The 21,227-nt window shown below is 39.6% G+C and overlaps 1 protein-coding gene across 13 annotated transcripts in view; it reads right to left on the minus strand.

The window, feature by feature from the left end:
- LOC145400266 (uncharacterized) overlaps positions 1 to 21,227 on the minus strand; it is a 133,392-nt gene that overhangs the window by 89,101 nt on the left and 23,064 nt on the right. For all 13 annotated transcript variants that reach the window (XR_013897406.1, XM_080272813.1, XM_080272808.1 and 10 more), the window contains exons 3-4: positions 20,211 to 21,074; positions 19,991 to 20,089 (exon numbers count right to left, since the gene is read on the minus strand). Coding sequence is in view for 12 of the 13 variants with exons in the window: in XM_080272813.1 (XP_080128939.1) it covers positions 19,991 to 20,089; positions 20,211 to 21,074 (963 nt within the window). In the remaining variant the exon portion in view is untranslated. The remainder of the gene's footprint in view (positions 1 to 19,990; positions 20,090 to 20,210; positions 21,075 to 21,227) is intronic.

Raw genomic sequence — 21,227 nt, forward strand, 5'->3', positions numbered from 1 at the left:
ACAAATACTGTACGTAAACACAAGGAAACATTCCGACGCCGATCATAGGTAATAAATTAGGTTAACTGGTACCAGTGCTTTAACTTACAAGTACATACCAGAACAGTACATATTTAACTTAGAAATGCAGTACTGTGATATCGAATGATTTCAGTACATAATCTGTTAGGAATGGCTGGAAAAAAAAAAAAAGTTATGAATACATTTTCACCTTTTTGATATATGTTTATGGTAGTTTCGAGTTATTTTTTACGTTATCGTTGTGCCCATGCTTGGAAAAGGGAGCGAAAGAGTTGAATTTTCAGTCCTAAATGAGAAAACTGCACGTCCTTCAAGGCTAGAGTCTGCCACGGGAGAATAAAGTGGAGGGTCAGTCCGATTAGCAATAAGGAAGTTGTCCAGCTCCCACACCACGAGAATGGCTAAAAATAGAATCCTAATGCAGTTTCAGAACTAACAGTAAGTCTAATTATTACGAATACAGATACAAAGCAGAAATAAATACGTTTACAGACAGGGAAAACGTATTTCTTCCATCATAACATGTTCATCTTTCTCAATCATTTTACGTTCATCTTTATCATTTTACCTTGTTATTTTCGCAATATATATTGCTGTCTCGTAAACAGGGTGGTTGTTTGTGTTTTGCAAGGGAGGAAAAAGGTTGTATTTTCTGTCTGGGTCGAGATAATGGGTGTAACTATGTGTGGTTAGGCATGGCCACGAGCGAAAAAATCGTATATCCACTCATCACGATAGCCGGTGGTGAACTGACAGATGATACATGAGACGGTGAAGTCAAGGTCATGTCCCAGATTTTCGTTCACTTCCCGAAAGCTTTCACAGTTTTCTACAAGTTGCAAACCATTACAGCAAACCTGAGCAAATAGGTAAAGATACCAAGACAAAAATGTATTTTTCTCTTATTATAAGTCTTTAACGAACAAACAAAAAAAAGGCAATATTCCGACGCCAATCATGGGTAATCATATAAATCAGGTTAACTGGTTACAAGGCTTTATTTAATGCTTTAATTGCTTACAAGTACATACCAGAACAGTAAATATTTAACTTACAAATACAGTACTGTAGAAAAGCAGTACAGTAAGAGTTTAACGAACAAACAAAAAAGGCAATATTCCGACGCCGATCATGGGTAATCATATAATTCGGGTTATCTGGTTACAAGGCTTTATTTAATGATTTAACTTTATTTAAGTGCTTACAAGTACAATACATACGAGAACAGTAAATATATAACTTACAAATACTGAACAGCACTGTGGAAAAAACGAACAAATAAAAAAGGCAATATTCTGATGCCTATCAGGTAAACTGGTTATAAGACTTTATTTCTTGCTTTAACGTTATTTAATAGTACTTTAAGTTGCACATAAACTTACCAGAACAGTACAGTACTGTAAATATTTAACTTACAAATACTGTGCTACTGTACTCAGGAATGTCTCACTCTCTGAATAATTTCCCGCCTAGATCGTCACGTAATCAAAACAAACCACACGCTGCGGTGACGTTCGAGGATTTGATCTTTCAAAGGCCTCTCCTGCGTTAATTTGTAGTTTTCATAATGGTTTTTTAATCTTACGTTGTCTTATAGGTATCCCAGCCCTTACCGTGTATAATTGCGAGCGCGTTCCGTGAGATCGTGTTCCGTGCGAGTTACCTGTATATATATTATAATATATATATATATATATTATAATATATATATATTATAATATATATATATATATATTATAATATATATATATATATATTATAATATATATATATATATATTATAATATATATATATATATATATTATAATATATATATATTATATACATATAATATATATATATATTATATATATATATATATATATATATATATACATACATACACACACACACACACAATCAATGCCTGACAAATCATTTGATCATTACTGTACTGTAGTTTCTGTTGGTTAAAACAAAGGGCGGGAGTGGGGGACAAGAGGGTACCAGAGACGTTCGTTGGAGACAGGAACCCAGACAAAAGGGTGGTGGCGGTGGGAATGAGAATGGATGAGAAAAGACATCATCCCTTTCAACAGATATTGTTCACTATGCTATACTAATCTGTAACAATACATTTTTTTTTTTTTTTATGTGTCCGACTCTGGGCATAGGCTTCACAGCCTGCTATCAAGGCCCAGCAGTCCTCCTACATACCATACACCTCTACATGTCACCACTTCGGCGCTAACACCCACCGTCCATATTGAATACATGCTAGGGCTGTCTCATACAGGACTGGTGTATTGGTATTAGCGGGGGTATTTTTACGACATGTCGGCGGGTCTTCTGGTAGATCAGTAAAGCCTGATTTTTAATGAAATTCAAATCCTTAAACTGTTCCCTGCCCCAGCCGGGATTCGAACCTGGGTCCGTTGGGACTGCAGGCCAACTCTCTACCGATTGAGAATGTGAGTATGTAGACAATAACCCATAATAAATTGTAGATCTTTCATTTTTGTGCCTTTCTCATTTGTTGTGGATAAAAGCACAGTATTACACATTAAATACTGTATCTTTATATACTAATCCGTACTGGTTCTAATTGTCTATAAAAAACAATAATGACATCACAACATCACCAGCTTCGGCCATTCCACATCTATACAACAACATCTACGCTGGGGTTGGGGTAGGGGCGGTGGGTGTGGGGTGTTCGATAGCTTGGGCGCTCACTGGCTGCGACTCCGGCTACTGCGGGGGGGATTAGTACTTTCGGGTGTACAGTATAGGGCACTAGGCATGAATACTATGTTGAATGTTTCAGAAACAGTAGACTAAACTCTATCACTTCCACTTAGTAACCAACATAATACTCTGTCTCAGAATGAAAGTCATTAACAGTACAGCAGCCAGTCTTGTTCTATATACCTTTGTTTAGAATGTTATGACCATAAGCTAGTGCATAACCTGAAATACCTGAAAATGGTGGTCAATCCTTAGAGAACAGGGTGCTTCCCTCAACTAAGAAAATTATCTGTTCAGCCAGAAAATTTCAGCTAAACATTCAGAGTTAAATGAGCTCATTCTATCCCTTACAGTGTGGTAAGAATTTAGCTGGTCAGCAAACATACTGATGTAAAAGGAGTGATGTTAGCACCTAAGCCCCGAAAAGCAGAAATTGTCGCGGAAAAGTGGGTGGACAGGGACTGTCGGGTGGTCAGGTGACGGGAGGAGCCGCTAATGTATTCCCGCCGTCATCTGAACTGGCCGCCATTTGATCTTGGTACTAAAGGGTAGGGAGAGACTCCCGCCACATCATGCAAGCGAACCTCAGTCTTCTCTGTGACTGTGCCAGATGCAGAGCGATAATTTCTGAAACTTTTCTTGTCCAATTCTGTTCCTGCCTCATGCAAACCCCTTGCCTCATCCATCCCTGGCAAGCCTATTTCCAAGGATACTAGGAAAGGGCTCAGTGATGGTGCCATGGGGTGTACCTTGGACGCCACTGTGTCTAGTTTCTGTAGAAGTGGAGAAATTATCACGCTGAGAGCAAACCCCAAGTCGGGGCCACGCACGCATGCACGCATGAATACATCCTGCTTTGAGTGCCAAGTTACCCAACTTCTTCATATCCTTACTCATCAAAGCAACCACCTGCAGACCTGGGGATGATTTCACTCGCAAGAAGATGAGTTGGTGAGTAATATGGTCTCTGTTTCCCTAACTGCTATAATTTCCCAAATATGAAGGTTTGAAAACAGGACGTTTGGGGAAATACTGTACGCCCATTGTTACAGACCGGCCACGCAAAAAATAATGTTGGCACATAGTGATTAAGCACAGAACAACACATTTTCCATACCTCAATCATGACTGTATTTGAAATATACCAGTTAACAAAGTCCATAAATTATAACTTCACCTCTGAATCTCACCTGCTTACAAAACATCAGGTATCCAAGAAGCGTGCTGTAAATTTCCTTAATATTTCAGTTTATGTTCTGTTCTAGATCACTCATGTTTGATGATTATGATGGTATTACAAGACTACAAAATACCATTATCCTCTAATGTCCTTCCTTCCTTCTTTCTTTCCTCTTCCTTTTTGTCTACAAGTGACTCTACAATGAGTGACAACCTCCTTTCTTTCCTCTTCCTTTTTGTCTACAAGTGACTCTACACTGAGTGACAAGCCAAATGGTTTCCTGTGCACCAGGAAACCATTTTCTATGCTAGGTGGTAACCATACAACCAAACTATGGCACCTAGTGGTTTAGTGGGTAATTAAAGTGCTCTACTGGAATGAGCCTGTGCCGGTTTATATCCAAGGAAAGGTTGGGGTTTTTTGCTCACTTAATGCCACTCAGTAATGAGTAAGGCTGGTCACACTCATCTTAAATGTCAGGCCCAACTTGCCTAGCCCCAGGCTCCTATGCTTCTTATGGGGTAACCCATGATTAGATGATGATGATGACTGACAAATGAACATAAATAAATGGCAATAGGACAAGTCCTAAATAAGATTGGGGAGGGTAATAATGGCATTAAAATTATGAATGAAACAAATTGGAAAACAGTAAATGTATAAGAGCAAGATAAGAAACAACATGGAACAGGCATCTAAGAGCCAAATGCAGAAAGCCTGCAAATAGCTGTCCACTCCAGAGAGGATCTGGGGGGGGGGGAAAACGCACCTACTAGTTAACCCAATAGCTGCAACGTAAATCACATGGTGGAAAACTTGTAGCTGCGATGTACATCACGAGCATTTTTTTTTTTTTTTTTTTTTTTTTTTTTTTTTAATGGACATGCTACATATTTCTCCCATTTGTCCTCAAGACTTCACCACAGCTAAAGGTAAATAATGAACTCATATTTGTTTTTCCTAAACTTTTCCATGCACTTTTTCATTTCATACAAGCAAAAATTACTTTAAAAAAAAAAAAAAAAAAAAAAAAAAAAAAAAAATGACACATGGGGAGGGAATAGACCAGGAAAGTCCTCATTACGTACTTTGCCAAGGCTGAGCTAATGTAAATAATAAACTCCAACCATCCATCATCCAATCCTATGCTGCCCCATGAGAAGAGTAGGAGCCCGGGGCTAGGAAACTTGGTCCTGATATTAAAGACGAGAGTGACCAGCCTCACTCATCCCTGAGTGGCATTACGTGAGCAATAACCCCAACCACCCCTTGGATATAAACCTTCACCGGCTCAATCCGACTGGAGCGCCGTAATTACCCACTAAACCACCAGGTGCCATAATTTGGTTATATGGTTACCACCCAGCATAGTAAATGGTTTCCTAATGTAAAGGAAACCAGTTGGCTTGTCAATCAGTGTTGAGTCACCCACAAGCAGAAGGAAGAGGAAAGAATGAAGGACAAAGACAAAAGAAGGAGTGTAAAGTCACCCGTAGGCAGAAGGACGTGGAAAGAATGAAGTAAATAAAGTCAGAAGAGGAAGGAATGGAGGGAATGGAGGGAGGAGAGGAAAGGGCAGACACCCGAGAGCAGCACTACATCGAGTGAGTGGACTCACGTTTGTTTTTCCTATACTTTTCCATGAACTTTCACTTCGTATGTGCAAAAATTATTCTCAACATTATTTCCTTTTTGCGCATGAGGGTGGGGGGGAGGTCGACAGGAAACCTAATGCCTCAACTGTCGGGTTAAACCTATTCCACTGGGGACTCGGAGATAGCAATGCACCAAATTTAAAATTCGGTAATTATACTTCTTATTCGCTCTGAAAATACTACCAGTGGATGAATGACTATGATCATCACCCTCAACAAAACAACACACTAGAAGTGCCCTTCTCTTCCTCCCACCAAGATTCTTAAATAAAACTTGGCATTCCAGCAAACCATCACAGAAAACAACAGTTGTTTCTAAATGTACATCACAGAGGATTGCAAACAATTAATTCGCCATCCTGACCTGATCATTTCTTGTTTCTGTCCACGGTAAATTAAAAGAGTACTGTCTAATAACCCCTTCAATCCAATGACATTTTTATACAGTATCTCTGTATCTGCTACCATCAATGTTTTTTCTCAACTTAGAACATGTTTAGTAGTGAAGGAATTAAGGATGTCTAACTTTTTCAGTCAGAAGCCTCCTAAGCTAAATAAGTAAGAAGATAGAACGAACAAAATTTAATGTCATCAAAGTGAAGAGGTCAAAGCTTCATGACTACCTATACTGATGATTTCTTGCCAGTCACCCCCTTCACAGTTCACAGTATTACACTTAGAAACATCCCTGACTTACAAGAATAATTGCCTGCACTGAAAGCAAAAACTGTTTTGCAAAGAGAATTGCGTATTTTATTTCCTCAGAGGGGTACAAATTTATTGCATACATAATATATACAGTAGTTGCTCAATTGAACAAACTAATCCAGCCAACCCCCATTCTTTTATGTCAAACTTTCCACTAAATTGAGTTCCACAACCAAAACTCAATCTATCTATATATCTATTGCCAAACGCCTTAATCCCATAAGGGGTGGCCACAAGCAAATTCCCTCCATGTCGCCCTGTTCCCCACCATTTCACTGCCTTGCTCCCAATTCACCCCCCCTCCTCTCTCACATACCTCTCCACTCCATCCCTCCATCTCATCCTTGACCTCCTCCTTACTCTTCCCCTTCCACCTCACTTACATACACTCTCCTCGTCAGTCTCTCAGTCTCCATCCTCTCCACATGGCCAAACCACCTCACTGTGTTTCTTCTAACACTTATCACATCCACACCACAATGCTCTTCCACTTCCTCATTTGTCAGTCTGTCTCTCCATGTGATTCCACATGCTCCTCTCAAATAACTTATTTCCACTGCTCTCACTCTTGACTTCTGTCCCTCCAACAAGGTCCAAGTTTCAATTCCATACGTTAGAGACTGTATCATAATAATGCCATGTAGTAACTTTTTCACTTCCATGCTCATTTCCCTGTTTCTAATCACAGCTTTCAAGGAACCAGCAACCTTTCTTCCTTGATGTACCCTTTGAAGCACTTCAGCCTCTAAACTTCCATCCATACTCATCACACTACCCAAGTACGTAATGCACTCACATTTTCCACTTCCTCAGCATCCAACCTCATGTACAGTCGTCAGCATAAATTCGCTGCAAGTCTACCCGTGTGATGTGAGTTCTTTTGTCTGGCAACAGTGTAAGGGGACTAGTTGCCACGTAGCCTTTTATACACTTTAACGACGTGTTTTTTTTTTTTGTTTTTTTAATGGTGCTAGAGGCTGGCTAGAGTACAATATTATGTATACCGTATTTAATCAGTATAAAAAAAAGTGCAAAAGCTGACAGAATGTTATGAAACGACGTACGAGTGTAATACTCATTCCTCATAACCGTGTCTAAACTCCCTTCCCCTCTCTCCTCCTTTCTCCTCCTGATGTCCCCCCACCCCTCCTTCCCCCTCCTACTCCCCACTCACGTTCATGCCTCTCCACTTTCTCCTCTCCTCACTCTCTCTACCTTCATTCATTTATCCACGGCACTAACCCGACTGGTGCATCACAATTCTCTCTTGACTGTTTACTAAACCAATATTGTCCTGTTCTCAATTGCTCGAAAAGCTTTAATAATTGTCATTCTTTTCTCCACCCCTTGTCACCACCAACAGCCGCTAGATACAGAAACGTTTGAGGTCTCGTTCTTGTGATGTAATCTTTACTCTGTGTGTGTGTGTGTGTGTGTGTGTTTAGTGAGCCTGGCAGCTGGTGGCTATTAATTCAGTAAGCGAAATTAAACAAACATTTGTGCCCATTCTTCTTACTTCCTCTCTCTCTTTGTTTGTCTCTGTCTGTCTGTCTCTCTCTCTCTCTCTCTCTCTCTCTCTCTCTCTCTCTCTCTCTCTCTCGTTTCAAGGAAAATGTTCCCACCCTCCTCATACTGTTCACTGATTCATGAAGCAGGATCAGAACCCATCATGTTTCGAACTACTGCATCACGTTTGGAGTAAAGAGTGGGTGAAAAAGACTGAGACATGGCAATATACTCTCGAATGTAAGGAGCTAAAAGGTTACAGAAATAGACAAGAAATGAAGAAGAGTGCAGTTCATTACGTAGATCTGCACCGTGGTTAAGGTATACAGGGTGCGGAGAGAGGGGAGTGGAAATGAAGGAGCATGGGGGGGGGACTTTTATGCTAATCAGATATAAAGACCATTGCATTCAGGGCGATTTATAGCACTAATTCTTACAAACACGCCTTTAAAGCGTATAAAAGCCTGTGTGGCGACTAGTTCTTATACATTGTTGCCAGACAAAACAACCACATCACACGAGCAGGCTTGCAGCGAATTTGTGCTGACGACTGTACATTCACTGACTTCACTTCTCTCGTAGACCATAACTTTACTTTTCCGTACTTTCACCATTAGATTTCTTTTCTTACACACACTCCCATGCTCATCCACCAAGCCTTGCAGCTCCCCTTCGTCATAACAACACAGTATCATCTGCAAACAACAGTGCAGGGAGTTTCCAAACACTGCCCTCTCTCATTAGGGCTGATCCAACATCCACTGCCCTACCTTGTATCTCTTTTATAACCCCATCCATATACAGACTGAACAACCATGGAGACATAACACATCCCTGTTTCAATCCAACCTTCAAATAGAAAAATTCACTCAGTTCACTATCCACATGCACTGCAGCCTTAGCACCCTCATACATACTCTTCACGGCATTCAACAACTTCCCACCTACTCCATATATTCTTAATACTTTCCACCATCCTTGTCTATCCACCCTGTCATAACTATCTATCTACTCCCAGACGCCATAATCCCTCAAGGGGTGGCCATTTGACTTTGAGTTGTTTTACAGGGAGAGGCACTAACCCTCCACCAACCCACTTGTTGACACAGAGGTAGCACATATGGTTTGGTTATGTGGTTACCACCTAGCATTGTACATGGTTTCTTGGCTTACAGGAAACCATTTGGCTAGTCACTCAATGTAAAGCCACCTGTAAATGAAGGAAAAGTAATAAGAAGTGACAGGAAAGATGGGAGAAATAGGCAGAGAGGAGGGCAGGCACAGAAAAAGAATGATAAAGGAAGAAGTAGGCAGCACTACATCAAGTGAGTGGATGATGGTTGCCACCATCTACCACTTATGCTTTCTCCAAATCCATGAAGGCTGCATACTTCTTTCCCTTCTCTAGAAACTTTTCCACTAAAGATCTAAGAATGAATATCTGGTCTACACAACCTCCTCCCTTCATAAAGCCTCCCTCTCCAACTAATTCCTCTGCTATTTCCCTCACTCTGTCAATAAGAATCCTACCATATACTTTTTCTATTACACTAAGAAGACAAATGCCCCTATGATTACCATACTCTTCTTTTTCCCCTTTTCCTTTGTACAGTGGAATAATTATACCTTACTTTCAATCCTCCGGGACTCTACCTTCCTCCATGGCCAATCTGCAAATCTTCCACATCCTTTCTACAACCTCTCCCCCATGCTACAGCATTTCACCACACACCCCATCAATTCCTGGGGCTTTCCCCATTCTGACTTACTTCATTGCTTCCACAACTTCCATCCTACTGATTTCTTCCTCTCTTCTCACATCCCTCCATCTCCCAGCCATTTCCCAGCCACTTACACTTGCAAAACTTTCACTCTCCATGTTTAACAATTCCTTAAAGTGCTCCCTCCATCGACTCACTTTTTCTCTCTTCTCCACTAGTAATTTCCCAAGACTGAATATAAAGGAAAATTTTCCGGTATTTTTAGCTATTTTCTGCTAAATCCTCGAAGGCAACCCAAACCTAAAACAAACTATGCTAACTCTCAATGCTACCCAAAACAATCTGAACCCATAATTAATACTCCCAGAAATGAATTACTGTATTGTGTGCGGAATTTCCTTAATGGAATTATGCTCGATTTAACAGAAATTTTCCGTTAAACTGGGTAAAAATAACGGGAAAATATAACTCTGCTACCTCAGGCTTCCACTACATCAGTGTTCCCTAAATCAAGACTCAACTGTGTAAATACTTGCCCCAAGAGAAGCGTAGGAGCCCGGGGCTAGGCAGTTGGTCCCAACATTTAAGATGACAGCGACCAGCCTCACTCATCCCTGAGTGGCATTACTTGAGCAATAAACCCCAACCACCCCTTGGATATAAGCCTTCACCGGCTCAATCCGATTGGAGCGCAATAATTACCCACTAAACCATCAGGTGCCAAAATTTGGTTATATGGTTACCACCCAGCATAGTAAATGGTTTCCTGGTGTACAGGAAACCATTTGGCTTGTCACTCAGTGCAGAGTCACCCACAGGCAGAAGGAAGAAGAAAGAATGAAGGAAAGAAAGACGATAGACGGAGTGTAAAGTCACCCGTAGGCAGAAGGACAAGGAAAGAATGGAGGAAAGACAGCAGAGGATGGAAGGAAAGAAGGATGGAGGAGAGGAAAGGGCAGACACCCGACAGCAGCACTACATCAAGTGAGTGGATGGTGAGCACCCCCACGTACCACATATATACATACATACATAAATATATATACAGTATATATATATATATATATATATATATATATATATATATATATATATATATATATATACATATATATATATATATATATATATATATATATATATATATATATATATATATATATATATACAGGCAATCCCCAACTTACCAAAATAATTGGTTCTTAAAGGTCTTTCCTGTTTTTTTCTAAGTCAATCTCATTCTCATACTCAGTCTCCAACCCAACCCTAATCTCATAATTACTAAGGACACAAAGCTCTTTCCCTCAACCTCATCTCCTTTATTCTCCATACCTACTTCAGTGCTATTCTCTCTCTCTCTCTTTCCAACCCAACCATAAACTCATTATTACTAAGGACACAAAGTTCTTTCTCTCTATCCCACAGCCCCCCCCCCCCTTCTTATACTCTCATTCTTAACATCCCTCATCCCTCCTCTCTCTCTCTAACCTAACCCTAATCCTCTAATTACTGAGGTCACAAAATTCTCTCCCTCTAACCTACTGCCTTTCTACTCCATACCTACTTCTGTGCTATCCTCTCGCTCTCTCTCACACCCTCCACTTATCCACTATCCTTTCCTGAACTGCAATTATCACCTCCCCTCCTCATCGGTGTATTCACCATACCCCATCCTTCCTTGCTAAGACTGATCCCCCCCCCACACACACACACACACTTTTTTCCCTATATGCGGATTTTTTCTAAATCAATCCTTCATAAGTAGGGGTTTGACTGTACATATATATATATATATATATATATACTGTACACAGGTATACCCCAAGATACAATACACCTAGATGCAATACCCCGGCTTAGCAAAAAGGGTAGAAATACCGCCATACCCAGCCAAACAATGGTCCAACTCCATGTTAACGATGGGTTTTGATTTTTTTTTTTTTTTTACCGATTTTGATATTTTAGACTTAAATTTTGTACTGAAGTTGATTTACAAAATGCTTTTAGACTTAGATTAATGTGATTTAGTCATACGTGGGGTGAATATTGTCATTTTTGGGATACAGTTATTAAGTTTGATTTTTCCAGACTTATATTTGACGATTTCCAGATATAATTTATAGGTTTAGGTGCGTTATAAACTGCTTTTAGTCTTAGTTGAGCTTGCTTTAAAGCTATTTGGAGGTTTACGTTAGCTACAAACTTGTTTTTGAACTCATTTGGATGGGTTTAGGACTTGGTTGGGGGAAACCCCAAGGCTCAAATATGCATCTCTATGATTTGCATGTTAAATATACAGGTATACCCCAGTTTAACAATGCAGTTAGTTAAGTAAAAACCCATCGTTTGGCTGGGTATCGTATCTCAGGGTAGATTTAACGTGTAAAATATAGGCATGCAATTTTGAGCCTTGGGTTTCCTCCCCCAACCAAGTCCTAAACAAATCCAAATCAATCTAAAATCAAGTTTAAAGCAAATTTAAATAGCCTAACATCTGTAAAAGATGCTAACCTAACACACGTAAATAATTCAATAAAACCAACAAATCTGAAAATCATCAAATATAAGTATGGAAAAAAAATCAAGCTTAGTAAACTGTACCCCAAAATGACAATGTTCACCCAACCTATGGCGACAACACATTAATCTAATACTTCAAACGGTTTATAAATCAACCTGAACATACAATTTGTCTAAAATATCACACTCAGTAAAAATCAAAACCCATTGTTAAACCGGTGTTTGGCCATTGTTAGACGGGGTATGGCGGTATTTCTACCCCCACTGTTAAGCTGGGGCATCGCTCCTAGAGGTATCGTACATTAACACCTGTAACCCGAGACACGATACCCAGCCTAGTGGTTTTTTTTTTTTTTTTTTTTTTTTTTTTTTTTTTTTTTAAGTGTCCGAGTCTAGGCATAGGCTTCGCAGCCTGCTCCCAGGCCCAGTAGCCCTCCTACATGCCATACACCTCCACATGTCACCACTACAGCACTAACACCCACCATCCATATTGAATACAAGCTAGGGCTGTTGCATACAGGACTGGTGTATTGGTATTAGCGGGGGTAGTTTTACGACATGTCGGCGGGTCTTCTGGTAGATCAGTAAAGTCTGATTTTATGAAATTCAAATCCATAAACCACTCCCTGCTCCAGCGGAGGTTTGACCCTGGGTCCGTCAGGACTGCAGGCCACCTCTCTACCAAGTGAGCCACCACCTCCCCTGCATCATTAAATTGCTCTGTGTGTGTGTGTGTGTGTGTGTGTGTGTGTGTGTGTGTGTCATCATCCAGACCCCCTTTCCCACCTTAGGGTAGGGTGAGGACCAGCAATGTCCAGACAGCCCAAATCTGCCCAATCCACTAGGCCACACTTCCATTCAAGCGCCTGGGTCTATCTGATACACCAAAAAAATTCAGCACGTTCTGTAGGTTCACATAAACGTATCTGACAGACCAGCGGTTCTCATACTTTTTAGTGTGTGACCCTATTTGGAATATTTAATGACTTTGCAACCCACAGAGTACAGAGAGAGAGAGAGAGAGTAACCGGTATGTGGCATAACGTATTAGCATGAATATGCTAATACTGTAATAAGGATAATTAATTTCAATTAAGTAAATAAAATACTGAAAGCATTAAGTCTATTCTATGTCCCCGCGACCCATCAAAATTCCTCTTGCGACCCAAAGGTGGGTCACGACCCAGTTTGAGAATCACTGTGACAGACTTCATATATATATATATATATATATATATATATATATATATAATATATGCACAGGTGGGGATGCTCACCATCCACTCACTCAATGTACTGCTGTTCTCAGGTGTCTGCCCTTTCCTCTCCTCCTTTCTTTCGACCCAGTTTGAGAATCACTGTGACAGACTTTATATATATATATATATATATATATATATATATATATATATATATATGCACAGGTGGGGATGCTCACCATCCACTCACTCAATGTACTGCTGATCTCAGGTGTCTGCCCTTTCCTCTCCTCCCTTCTTTCCTTCCTCTTCTGTCTTTCTTTACTTCATTCGTTCCTCACCCTTCTGCCTACAGGAGACTTTACACTCCCTGTTTTGTCTGTCTTTCCTTCACTCTTCCATATTCCTTCTGCCTATGGGCAACTCTGCATTAAGTGACAAGCCAAATGGTTTCCTGTACTCCAGGAAACCATTTACTACACTGGGTGGTAACCATATAACCAAATTATGGCACCTGGTGGTTTTGTGGGTAACTGGATTGAGCCTGTGCTGGTTTATATCCAAGGGGAGGTTAGGGTTTATTGCTTATGTAATGCCACTCAGGGATGAGTGAGGCTGGTCACTGTTATCTTAAATGTCAGGACCAACTACAACACACACACACAGACACACACACACGTATATACATATATGATGTATACGTATGTATACATATATATCGTTTTGGTTTTAAAGGTTCCAACATGCATGCATTGGCCTTGGTCACCTTATGGCGGCTCTCCATGCTGCCCGATCTATTGCAGCCTCCCTGTTCAGTCCCTTAACCCTGAGGTCACACTTAATGACCTCGTCCCATGTCTTTCTCGGTCTACCCCTCATAACCCCACCCCCAATATTAACACTTCTTACCTTCCTCACCCAATTATCATCCCCCATCATCTCCACATGCCCAAACTACCACAATCTACCTCTCCTCATCACAACACCAGTACACTCCAGTCCCATCTTACTTCTCAACTCTTTATTGTAAACTCAGCCCCCCCGGCCTTGCATGCAGGGACACACTACACATCCACCTAATCATTGTCATTTCTGTACGTCTGAGCCGGCGAATATCCTCCTCCTTTACTGCCCACGTCTCACTACCATACAACATTACACTTCTAACACATGCTGCATACAAAGATCCCTTAGCATGTACGGTGAGTCCTCTCAATGTCAGAAGAGGAAAGAGCTCCCTGAACCTTTTCAACCCACTTCTCACCCTTGACACAGAGCTAGCTCCAGCCCCACCTCCAGCACACATGTCTCCCAAATAACAAAGCTCTTCCACACATGGAAGAGATTCACCAGCATGTTCAAGCCTTTCACACCTGACAGTCTCCACCTGCTCTCCCCGACACGCTGTACATATACAATCAGCATTATCTCACACTCTACCTCTGATACCACTACATCTCTTGTGCATCCATTTATCACACACACCACACAAGATGGAATTACTTCCCACGCCCTTGTGGGTACCGCCACCAACCCTAGATATCATCACTTGTTTAATCTGCATTTACCCTTAAGCCCTTATGTCCCATACCATCTCTCCACTTCCTAAATCTTTCCTCCATCTCCCTTTTGTTCTCTGCAATCAACACAAAATCATCAGTATACATCTCCCACGGGAGTCTGTTTCTGAAGTCACGTGAGAGGGTTTCAAGTACCATATATATATATATATATATATATATATATTATATATATATATATATATATATATATATATATATATATATATATATACATTATATATATATATATATATATATATATATATATTATATATATATATGCTATATATTTGTACACACCCACACTGTAATGTAAAGAGATGTCACAGTTCTAATGTATTTGTACTTTGGTCAGCCTTAATACTTATGAGCATGAAATTGCGATGATTTATATGGATGTAAAGTACAAACCTGCGTAGGCCGGAGAATTTGCACAACTCAGACTGAGCTACCCCCCAATTAGTTCGAGTTACCGAGGTTTGACTGTATATACTAAATACAAACTAGCGTTGCCACAGGTTAAAAACTTTTGAATACACTTATCCACTACAATAAAAATTCCTTTTATGTATCATACCAAACTGGTGCCAACCCAACCCCTCATCCATCCACCAACAACAGTCGATTCCAGCTCCAATGTCACATATACAGATCACACAAGGAGCTCCATGAAAGGTCAAAAGTCCTAACCTCAAAACCAAGAAAAATGGAAACTAGAACACTGAATTTAAACAATGGTGCCTTCTTAGTTCTTCATGGTATGCCTCATATTATTTTCATGATGATTCTTCACAGAGGAACTCCAAAGGTGCCATATTCCCCCCCCCCCAGCTCCAATTTCTCAATTTAACATCACAGCATGTTTGGCATTACTCCAAGGACAGTTTCACATAATTACCAAAGCTGTAATCTATTAACTTCCACAACAATCAATACTAACAACCTGTCCAATTCACACTGAGTCTGAATAAGCTATACAAATTTCATAATAAACTAAAACATACAGCAAACCATACCAAGTGAGCCTGTTAAAAAAAATAAGCTGTATCATATGGTATGCACAATAACAGAAATAACTGCGACAAGTGAATGCCAGACTTTCTCTAAAATGAAGTTAATACTACTTCACTTGGTTTCCCAGTCTTTCAAAGGCCAATGTCTCTTGCCAAATTAACCACATCTGGCAATTCAGTCATCATTAAATAAATAAGAATTTCAAGACAAATCAGTTTCAGTTCAGCACTTTCCTTCCAACTGCCTAAGAATGGGTATTCAGTCTAAGACTAATAGCACCAAAAAGAACCCACAACAAACAGCAAATTTTCAGGATATCAACTAAAATCCAATGTACAGCAGCACCCTACAACCAAAGATCAACTCTCAAACCCCAAGAACTATCACACTCACAAAATTCAATATTCACTAACACTGTACTGGTATATGAATATTTTCAAGGGAGCTTCATTTAATCAAGACAAATATACAGGTAAAACATACCGATCTCTCATGATAAAACATCTCCACTTAGGGCTGTCTTCATTTATTTATTTTTTTCTTATCCAACCATCCATTATTTACCAAAGGATATTTTTATGACATGCCCAACACCAGAAACCATACTAAATAGTCATCCCTACAAACTTACCCTTACTTATCTTCCTCTGCGAGGGGACTTTAGAATGCACCAGCTGCAAAGGAGTGCCTACCAACTTGTACATCCTATTAATGTATAGCAACTCCACAGCTTCAACACGTTGCATGCTTCGTTAATGCTGATGCAGCATGAAACTTATTAATAAAAGTAGACTGGTTTCTGTGTAATTAATGGAGATGCTTATCATAATATGCCATGAGCATAACACTACCAGTAAACACTTCTAAGCACAATATACACAACATTTATAATTATTAGTGTACTGGTGAACTTTTTATTTTGAGAAATTCATCACTGGTACTTGGTTAATTACCTATTGCGCTTGTCTTCTAGGGAGAACATTTCCTCTAATTACCGTACTCTTTACATGTCTGATCGTCTTGGATACATAACTCATTGGCTTGCCAACATCTGAATTGCACTATCAACACAATTTCATAGAATGATTAAATGCTTAATGGCATGCAGGTGCCTATGATGCTTTAGATCTCAACTATGATGAATGACAATAAATCACCTCAGCGATTCTGTGAAATAATAATTACAAGAATAACCTTGAAAAACAGCATAGTCAGTAAGCTATCAGTCTTATAACAAAACCAATACTGGTAATAATAAACATATCCTTTGAGAAATTGAAACTCATCAATAGTTTTAAATGGCTGAATCAAAATCTGAACTTCCCATAGCCAACTTATCCATAAGATTCCCTCTGATACAGAAGGGATTCCCTTTCCTAACAACAAAGAATAGCATAAAACTACCACCAAGTTTTCATCTGCCACCAAATTTTAATTATTCAAATTTTAAAACCCATAGCAATGATAACAGAAATTCTTTAACTCGATACAAAATTTGTAGTTTTCATTTACAAAAAATGTTATTAGTGGACTTCCTTGCTTACAATATTACCTCAATGACATTAACTGTACCCACCAGAAAATCTTGCAACATATGGGTGCCATGGAAGAACCACCTTTATACTGTCTTCATATACGTCTCACTGTTATCTTCTTACTTATTAAATTATTTACTTTGTATTCTTCTTTAAATATATTTTAACATTCAACATCATCCAACAGATTTTAATATACTTAAATCCAGTGGTTTTGTCAGCAATAAATTCAACAAAACACACCAGTTAGTTTTAAATCTGAATTTCTTTCTTTAAATTTGTGATATCAAATTCAACAACACTCTGCTGTACTCTTTACCACACATTTTTCTTCCTTTGTATTGATATACCTCATCCATTTCAACTTCCTGAAAGCTTTTTATCATACTGACTACAAAATTTCTTGCCCAGCCATGCCTCCTGCAAACCTGACTCACAAACAGACCCTTTAGCACCATCCTACTGAGTAAACAACTCTCAATCTGACATTATCTTAAACACCTGTAACTGTAAACTAACTTACTGCAAAGCGTTTGGTAACCTCTCATTTTTCTTATCTAGCCAGTGCAACAAACATTCCTTAACTCCTCAAATCCACAGCAATCTCACCAAAGCTGAATAAAAGCAAACCTATACAGCCTTCGGGGATTTGAAGTCTCCTACTGAATGCTCTCTCCCTCTTGGGCTTTCCCTACAATCCATACCAGTCCCACATCTATCAATGAACCAGTGCTCTGAGTGGTCTTGCCATCTGGTGGGAGTCTGTGAACTTCTCCCAGATACGTGTTTGCGGGTGTGAGGGTTACAGCTACCAATATCTGATGCTGTTTTTCTACCCAAAGCCAGCTAAAACTGAGTGTTGTTATGTTGAACATAAGGTTTACACCAACAAAACTGAGGGCTCTACAATATTCACGGCCTTATAAAAGATGACGAGTCGGGGAAAAAATATTCAAATCTATGTTCTACTCCTCTCTATCAGGTGATTTCTCACAATGTATTAAAGAGGGTTTATGTGGAAATATTGCCTTCATGCATGTATAAAGACGGTAAATAATTTGAATAAGGGTAACAGGATTTCCATTTCTTAATTTGAATAAGGGTAACAGGATTTCCATTTCTTAATTTGAATAAGGGTAACAGGATTTCCAATTCTTAAAAACAATGATGAAAGATACAGATAAATTCACCATGCAAAATTTCCACTCGGTACTCGGCTCTGCCACTCGTATGATTGTAAACAAACACAAGACTGGCGAGGTGCTTCGGTGATGGGATGACTTGGTTGCATGACAATGACAATAAGCGCAGTTAGCAAAATGACGAACTTTGTTTGTGCTGTTGCTGACTGCAAATCAAATTCAACTTTCAGTGCAGACCAGCACCCATTCATGAAACGAAAGCATGGGCCAGGTTTCCATCAAAGATGGATGCCAACGTCGTAGGCTGTGGGAGACGCAATGTAGAAGAGGTGTTGAGTGGAGAGCAACCAGGAACACACACATATTGTTCCGGTAGCGAATTTTAAAATATGGCAAAGTTTGTACTTGAAAGCATTTCTCCATATACTTACAATGTTATAGTCTTACACCAATTATATGGGATGTTTATTGAATAGTATATTGTATGCAGAAGTTAATTCCATGGAGATGATTCCTATTTTATATTTTTTTCTTCTTCTTAATGCCACTTACATTCCAACAGCATGATTGTCAAAGGCATTTGAAAAATTTTGTGATTTGAGGAGACTACATGAAAGCGCATAGCAAAATTTATCTTTGAAACCCACAAAACACGTTTCATGGAGAAGTTCGCAGACTCCCACCAGATAGCAGGACCACTCAGTCCACTCACCTATTAACACAGGCACACCAACTTTCACACCATCATGCTGCAGCTTCCATACTCAATCCCCATTTTTTTGGTAAGGCATTCATAGCACAACCACCTTTTCTATTTTGGAATCTACTTCCTTTACACCTTTTCTAGGTCAGAACCACAATACTTTAACCTTTCAAATTATTCGCATTTCCCCAACACCAACAAAACATTCATTTCTTTCAACAACTATCACTCTGCAGCTCTAATCTGTAATTACTTTCAGACCTCATCAATCAGACGTCTACAAAGCACTGAACCTGTTGGTAAAGATTACATGCCCTTCCAGCAAGCAACACATTACTTGCATCATCAAGTATGAAGATAATCCAATCCTCCCTAGATTCACTCACATTCTCATAATTCTTGTGTTGACCTTTACATCCTTGTCTCGCTCAAACACTAATGGCTGATTTGATCCACTTGCTTCATTTTTTTTTTTTTTCCAGTTAGCTCTAATATATCTCCTTTTTCTTATTCTGATTTTATATTATGAACTCTTCCCTCAATAACAGCCAGAGGACATTTTAGGAATCAATACGTACTACACCAGCTACTACTATACTTTCCTCAAAATTTAGAAGTATCCTTGCTCTACTTTACTGACACAATTGTGACTAAACCATTCAGATCACCAGTATCCAATCAAGTATATAATAATGAAAAATAATCTAACAAAACTTTTGTAATTACCTTGGCTTAGAAATGTATACTGCCAGTGAATGTCATGGATTGCAACGAAACTAACACCAACACTTACCCCAGGTGCATTTTGTTGACTAGATCCTTCTGAGGTGCTAAAGTTGAGATGCGGAGGAAATCCTATAGATCCATCACCCTGCCAGCTAGCCAGGTCACCCTACAAAAAATTTCAATTATACACTACCAAACAAGGACCTACTCTTATTACCTGTATACAATATTTTATCAAACAAATGCCATTCTAAAATACAAGAAACCCTAAAAATTCAAAATCTTACCGGCTGATAGCCTGAGGGACCAGCAAATGAAGGATGGTAAGATGTTGTACCACTGGACAGTGCACCAGACGCAGCTGCTTGTAGGAACTCGGGCAAATCATTATTCATTCCACTTCCAGACTCATTCCCTTCTTCCTTATACCCATCTGTACTTAATTCATAAGAGTCTTGCATATCTGTTGCATGATCCTCTTCCATTTCAACTTTAACAAATGAAGGAGTCTCATCAGACCTATACTGATTGGAAGGTTGAGATACTGAGGACTGAGATGATGGTTGTGATGATGCATGAGAGGTTTGAGAAGGCTCCGCAGGTGATGAAAGGGGACGGCTGGCACGGTCTTCTGTTGAAGGGGACTCCTGAGATGTTCGATGGGGAGAAGGACTTAATCGCTGGCTAACGGGACTCTTTGGTCTATTTGGTGGAGGTGTTTGTAAGGTTCCTGAATGTACCGGCTGTGGTCTGACATCTTCTCGTCCATCTTCACCTTCATCTCTTCTTTTTCTCTTACTTGGCGGACTACCAACATCTCTTCTACTTAACTCACTCTTTGACTGAGCATTTCCAGAGCTCTTATTAGGAGGTTCATCATCAGGTACTGCAAGGCCTTTGATTCTTAAATTTTCTGCTGCCTTTATCAAAGAGGCTAAGTCACTTTGTCTAACATTCACTTCACCAAGGTACATATAATCTAACAGAGCTTCTAGGTCCTCACTTTTAATATCTTTCAACACTATAACAGGACTCTTACAAGCAGTCTTGTCAAACATGGCACAAAAGTAATCACTACATGTTGAGAGCACCAACTTGTGCACACTGTAGAATTTGCCATCACATGCCAGCGTCACATCAGTGTAGGCTTGCTGCAAAGAACAAAGGTTCACTTTACTAGTCTGCTGAAAAATGTTCCTCAAAGTACATATATACACACACTTGTGACTAAAACTAGTGCTATCCACTTCCTCCTGCCATTTCTTTGACCAAATATTACTATTATCCCCTGCTGACACTGAACA

Source organism: Coenobita brevimanus, chromosome 51 (assembly GCF_032717465.1).
Source record: "Coenobita brevimanus isolate Jiangsu-jjx chromosome 51, ASM3271746v2, whole genome shotgun sequence".
NCBI lineage: Eukaryota > Metazoa > Arthropoda > Malacostraca > Decapoda > Coenobitidae > Coenobita > Coenobita brevimanus.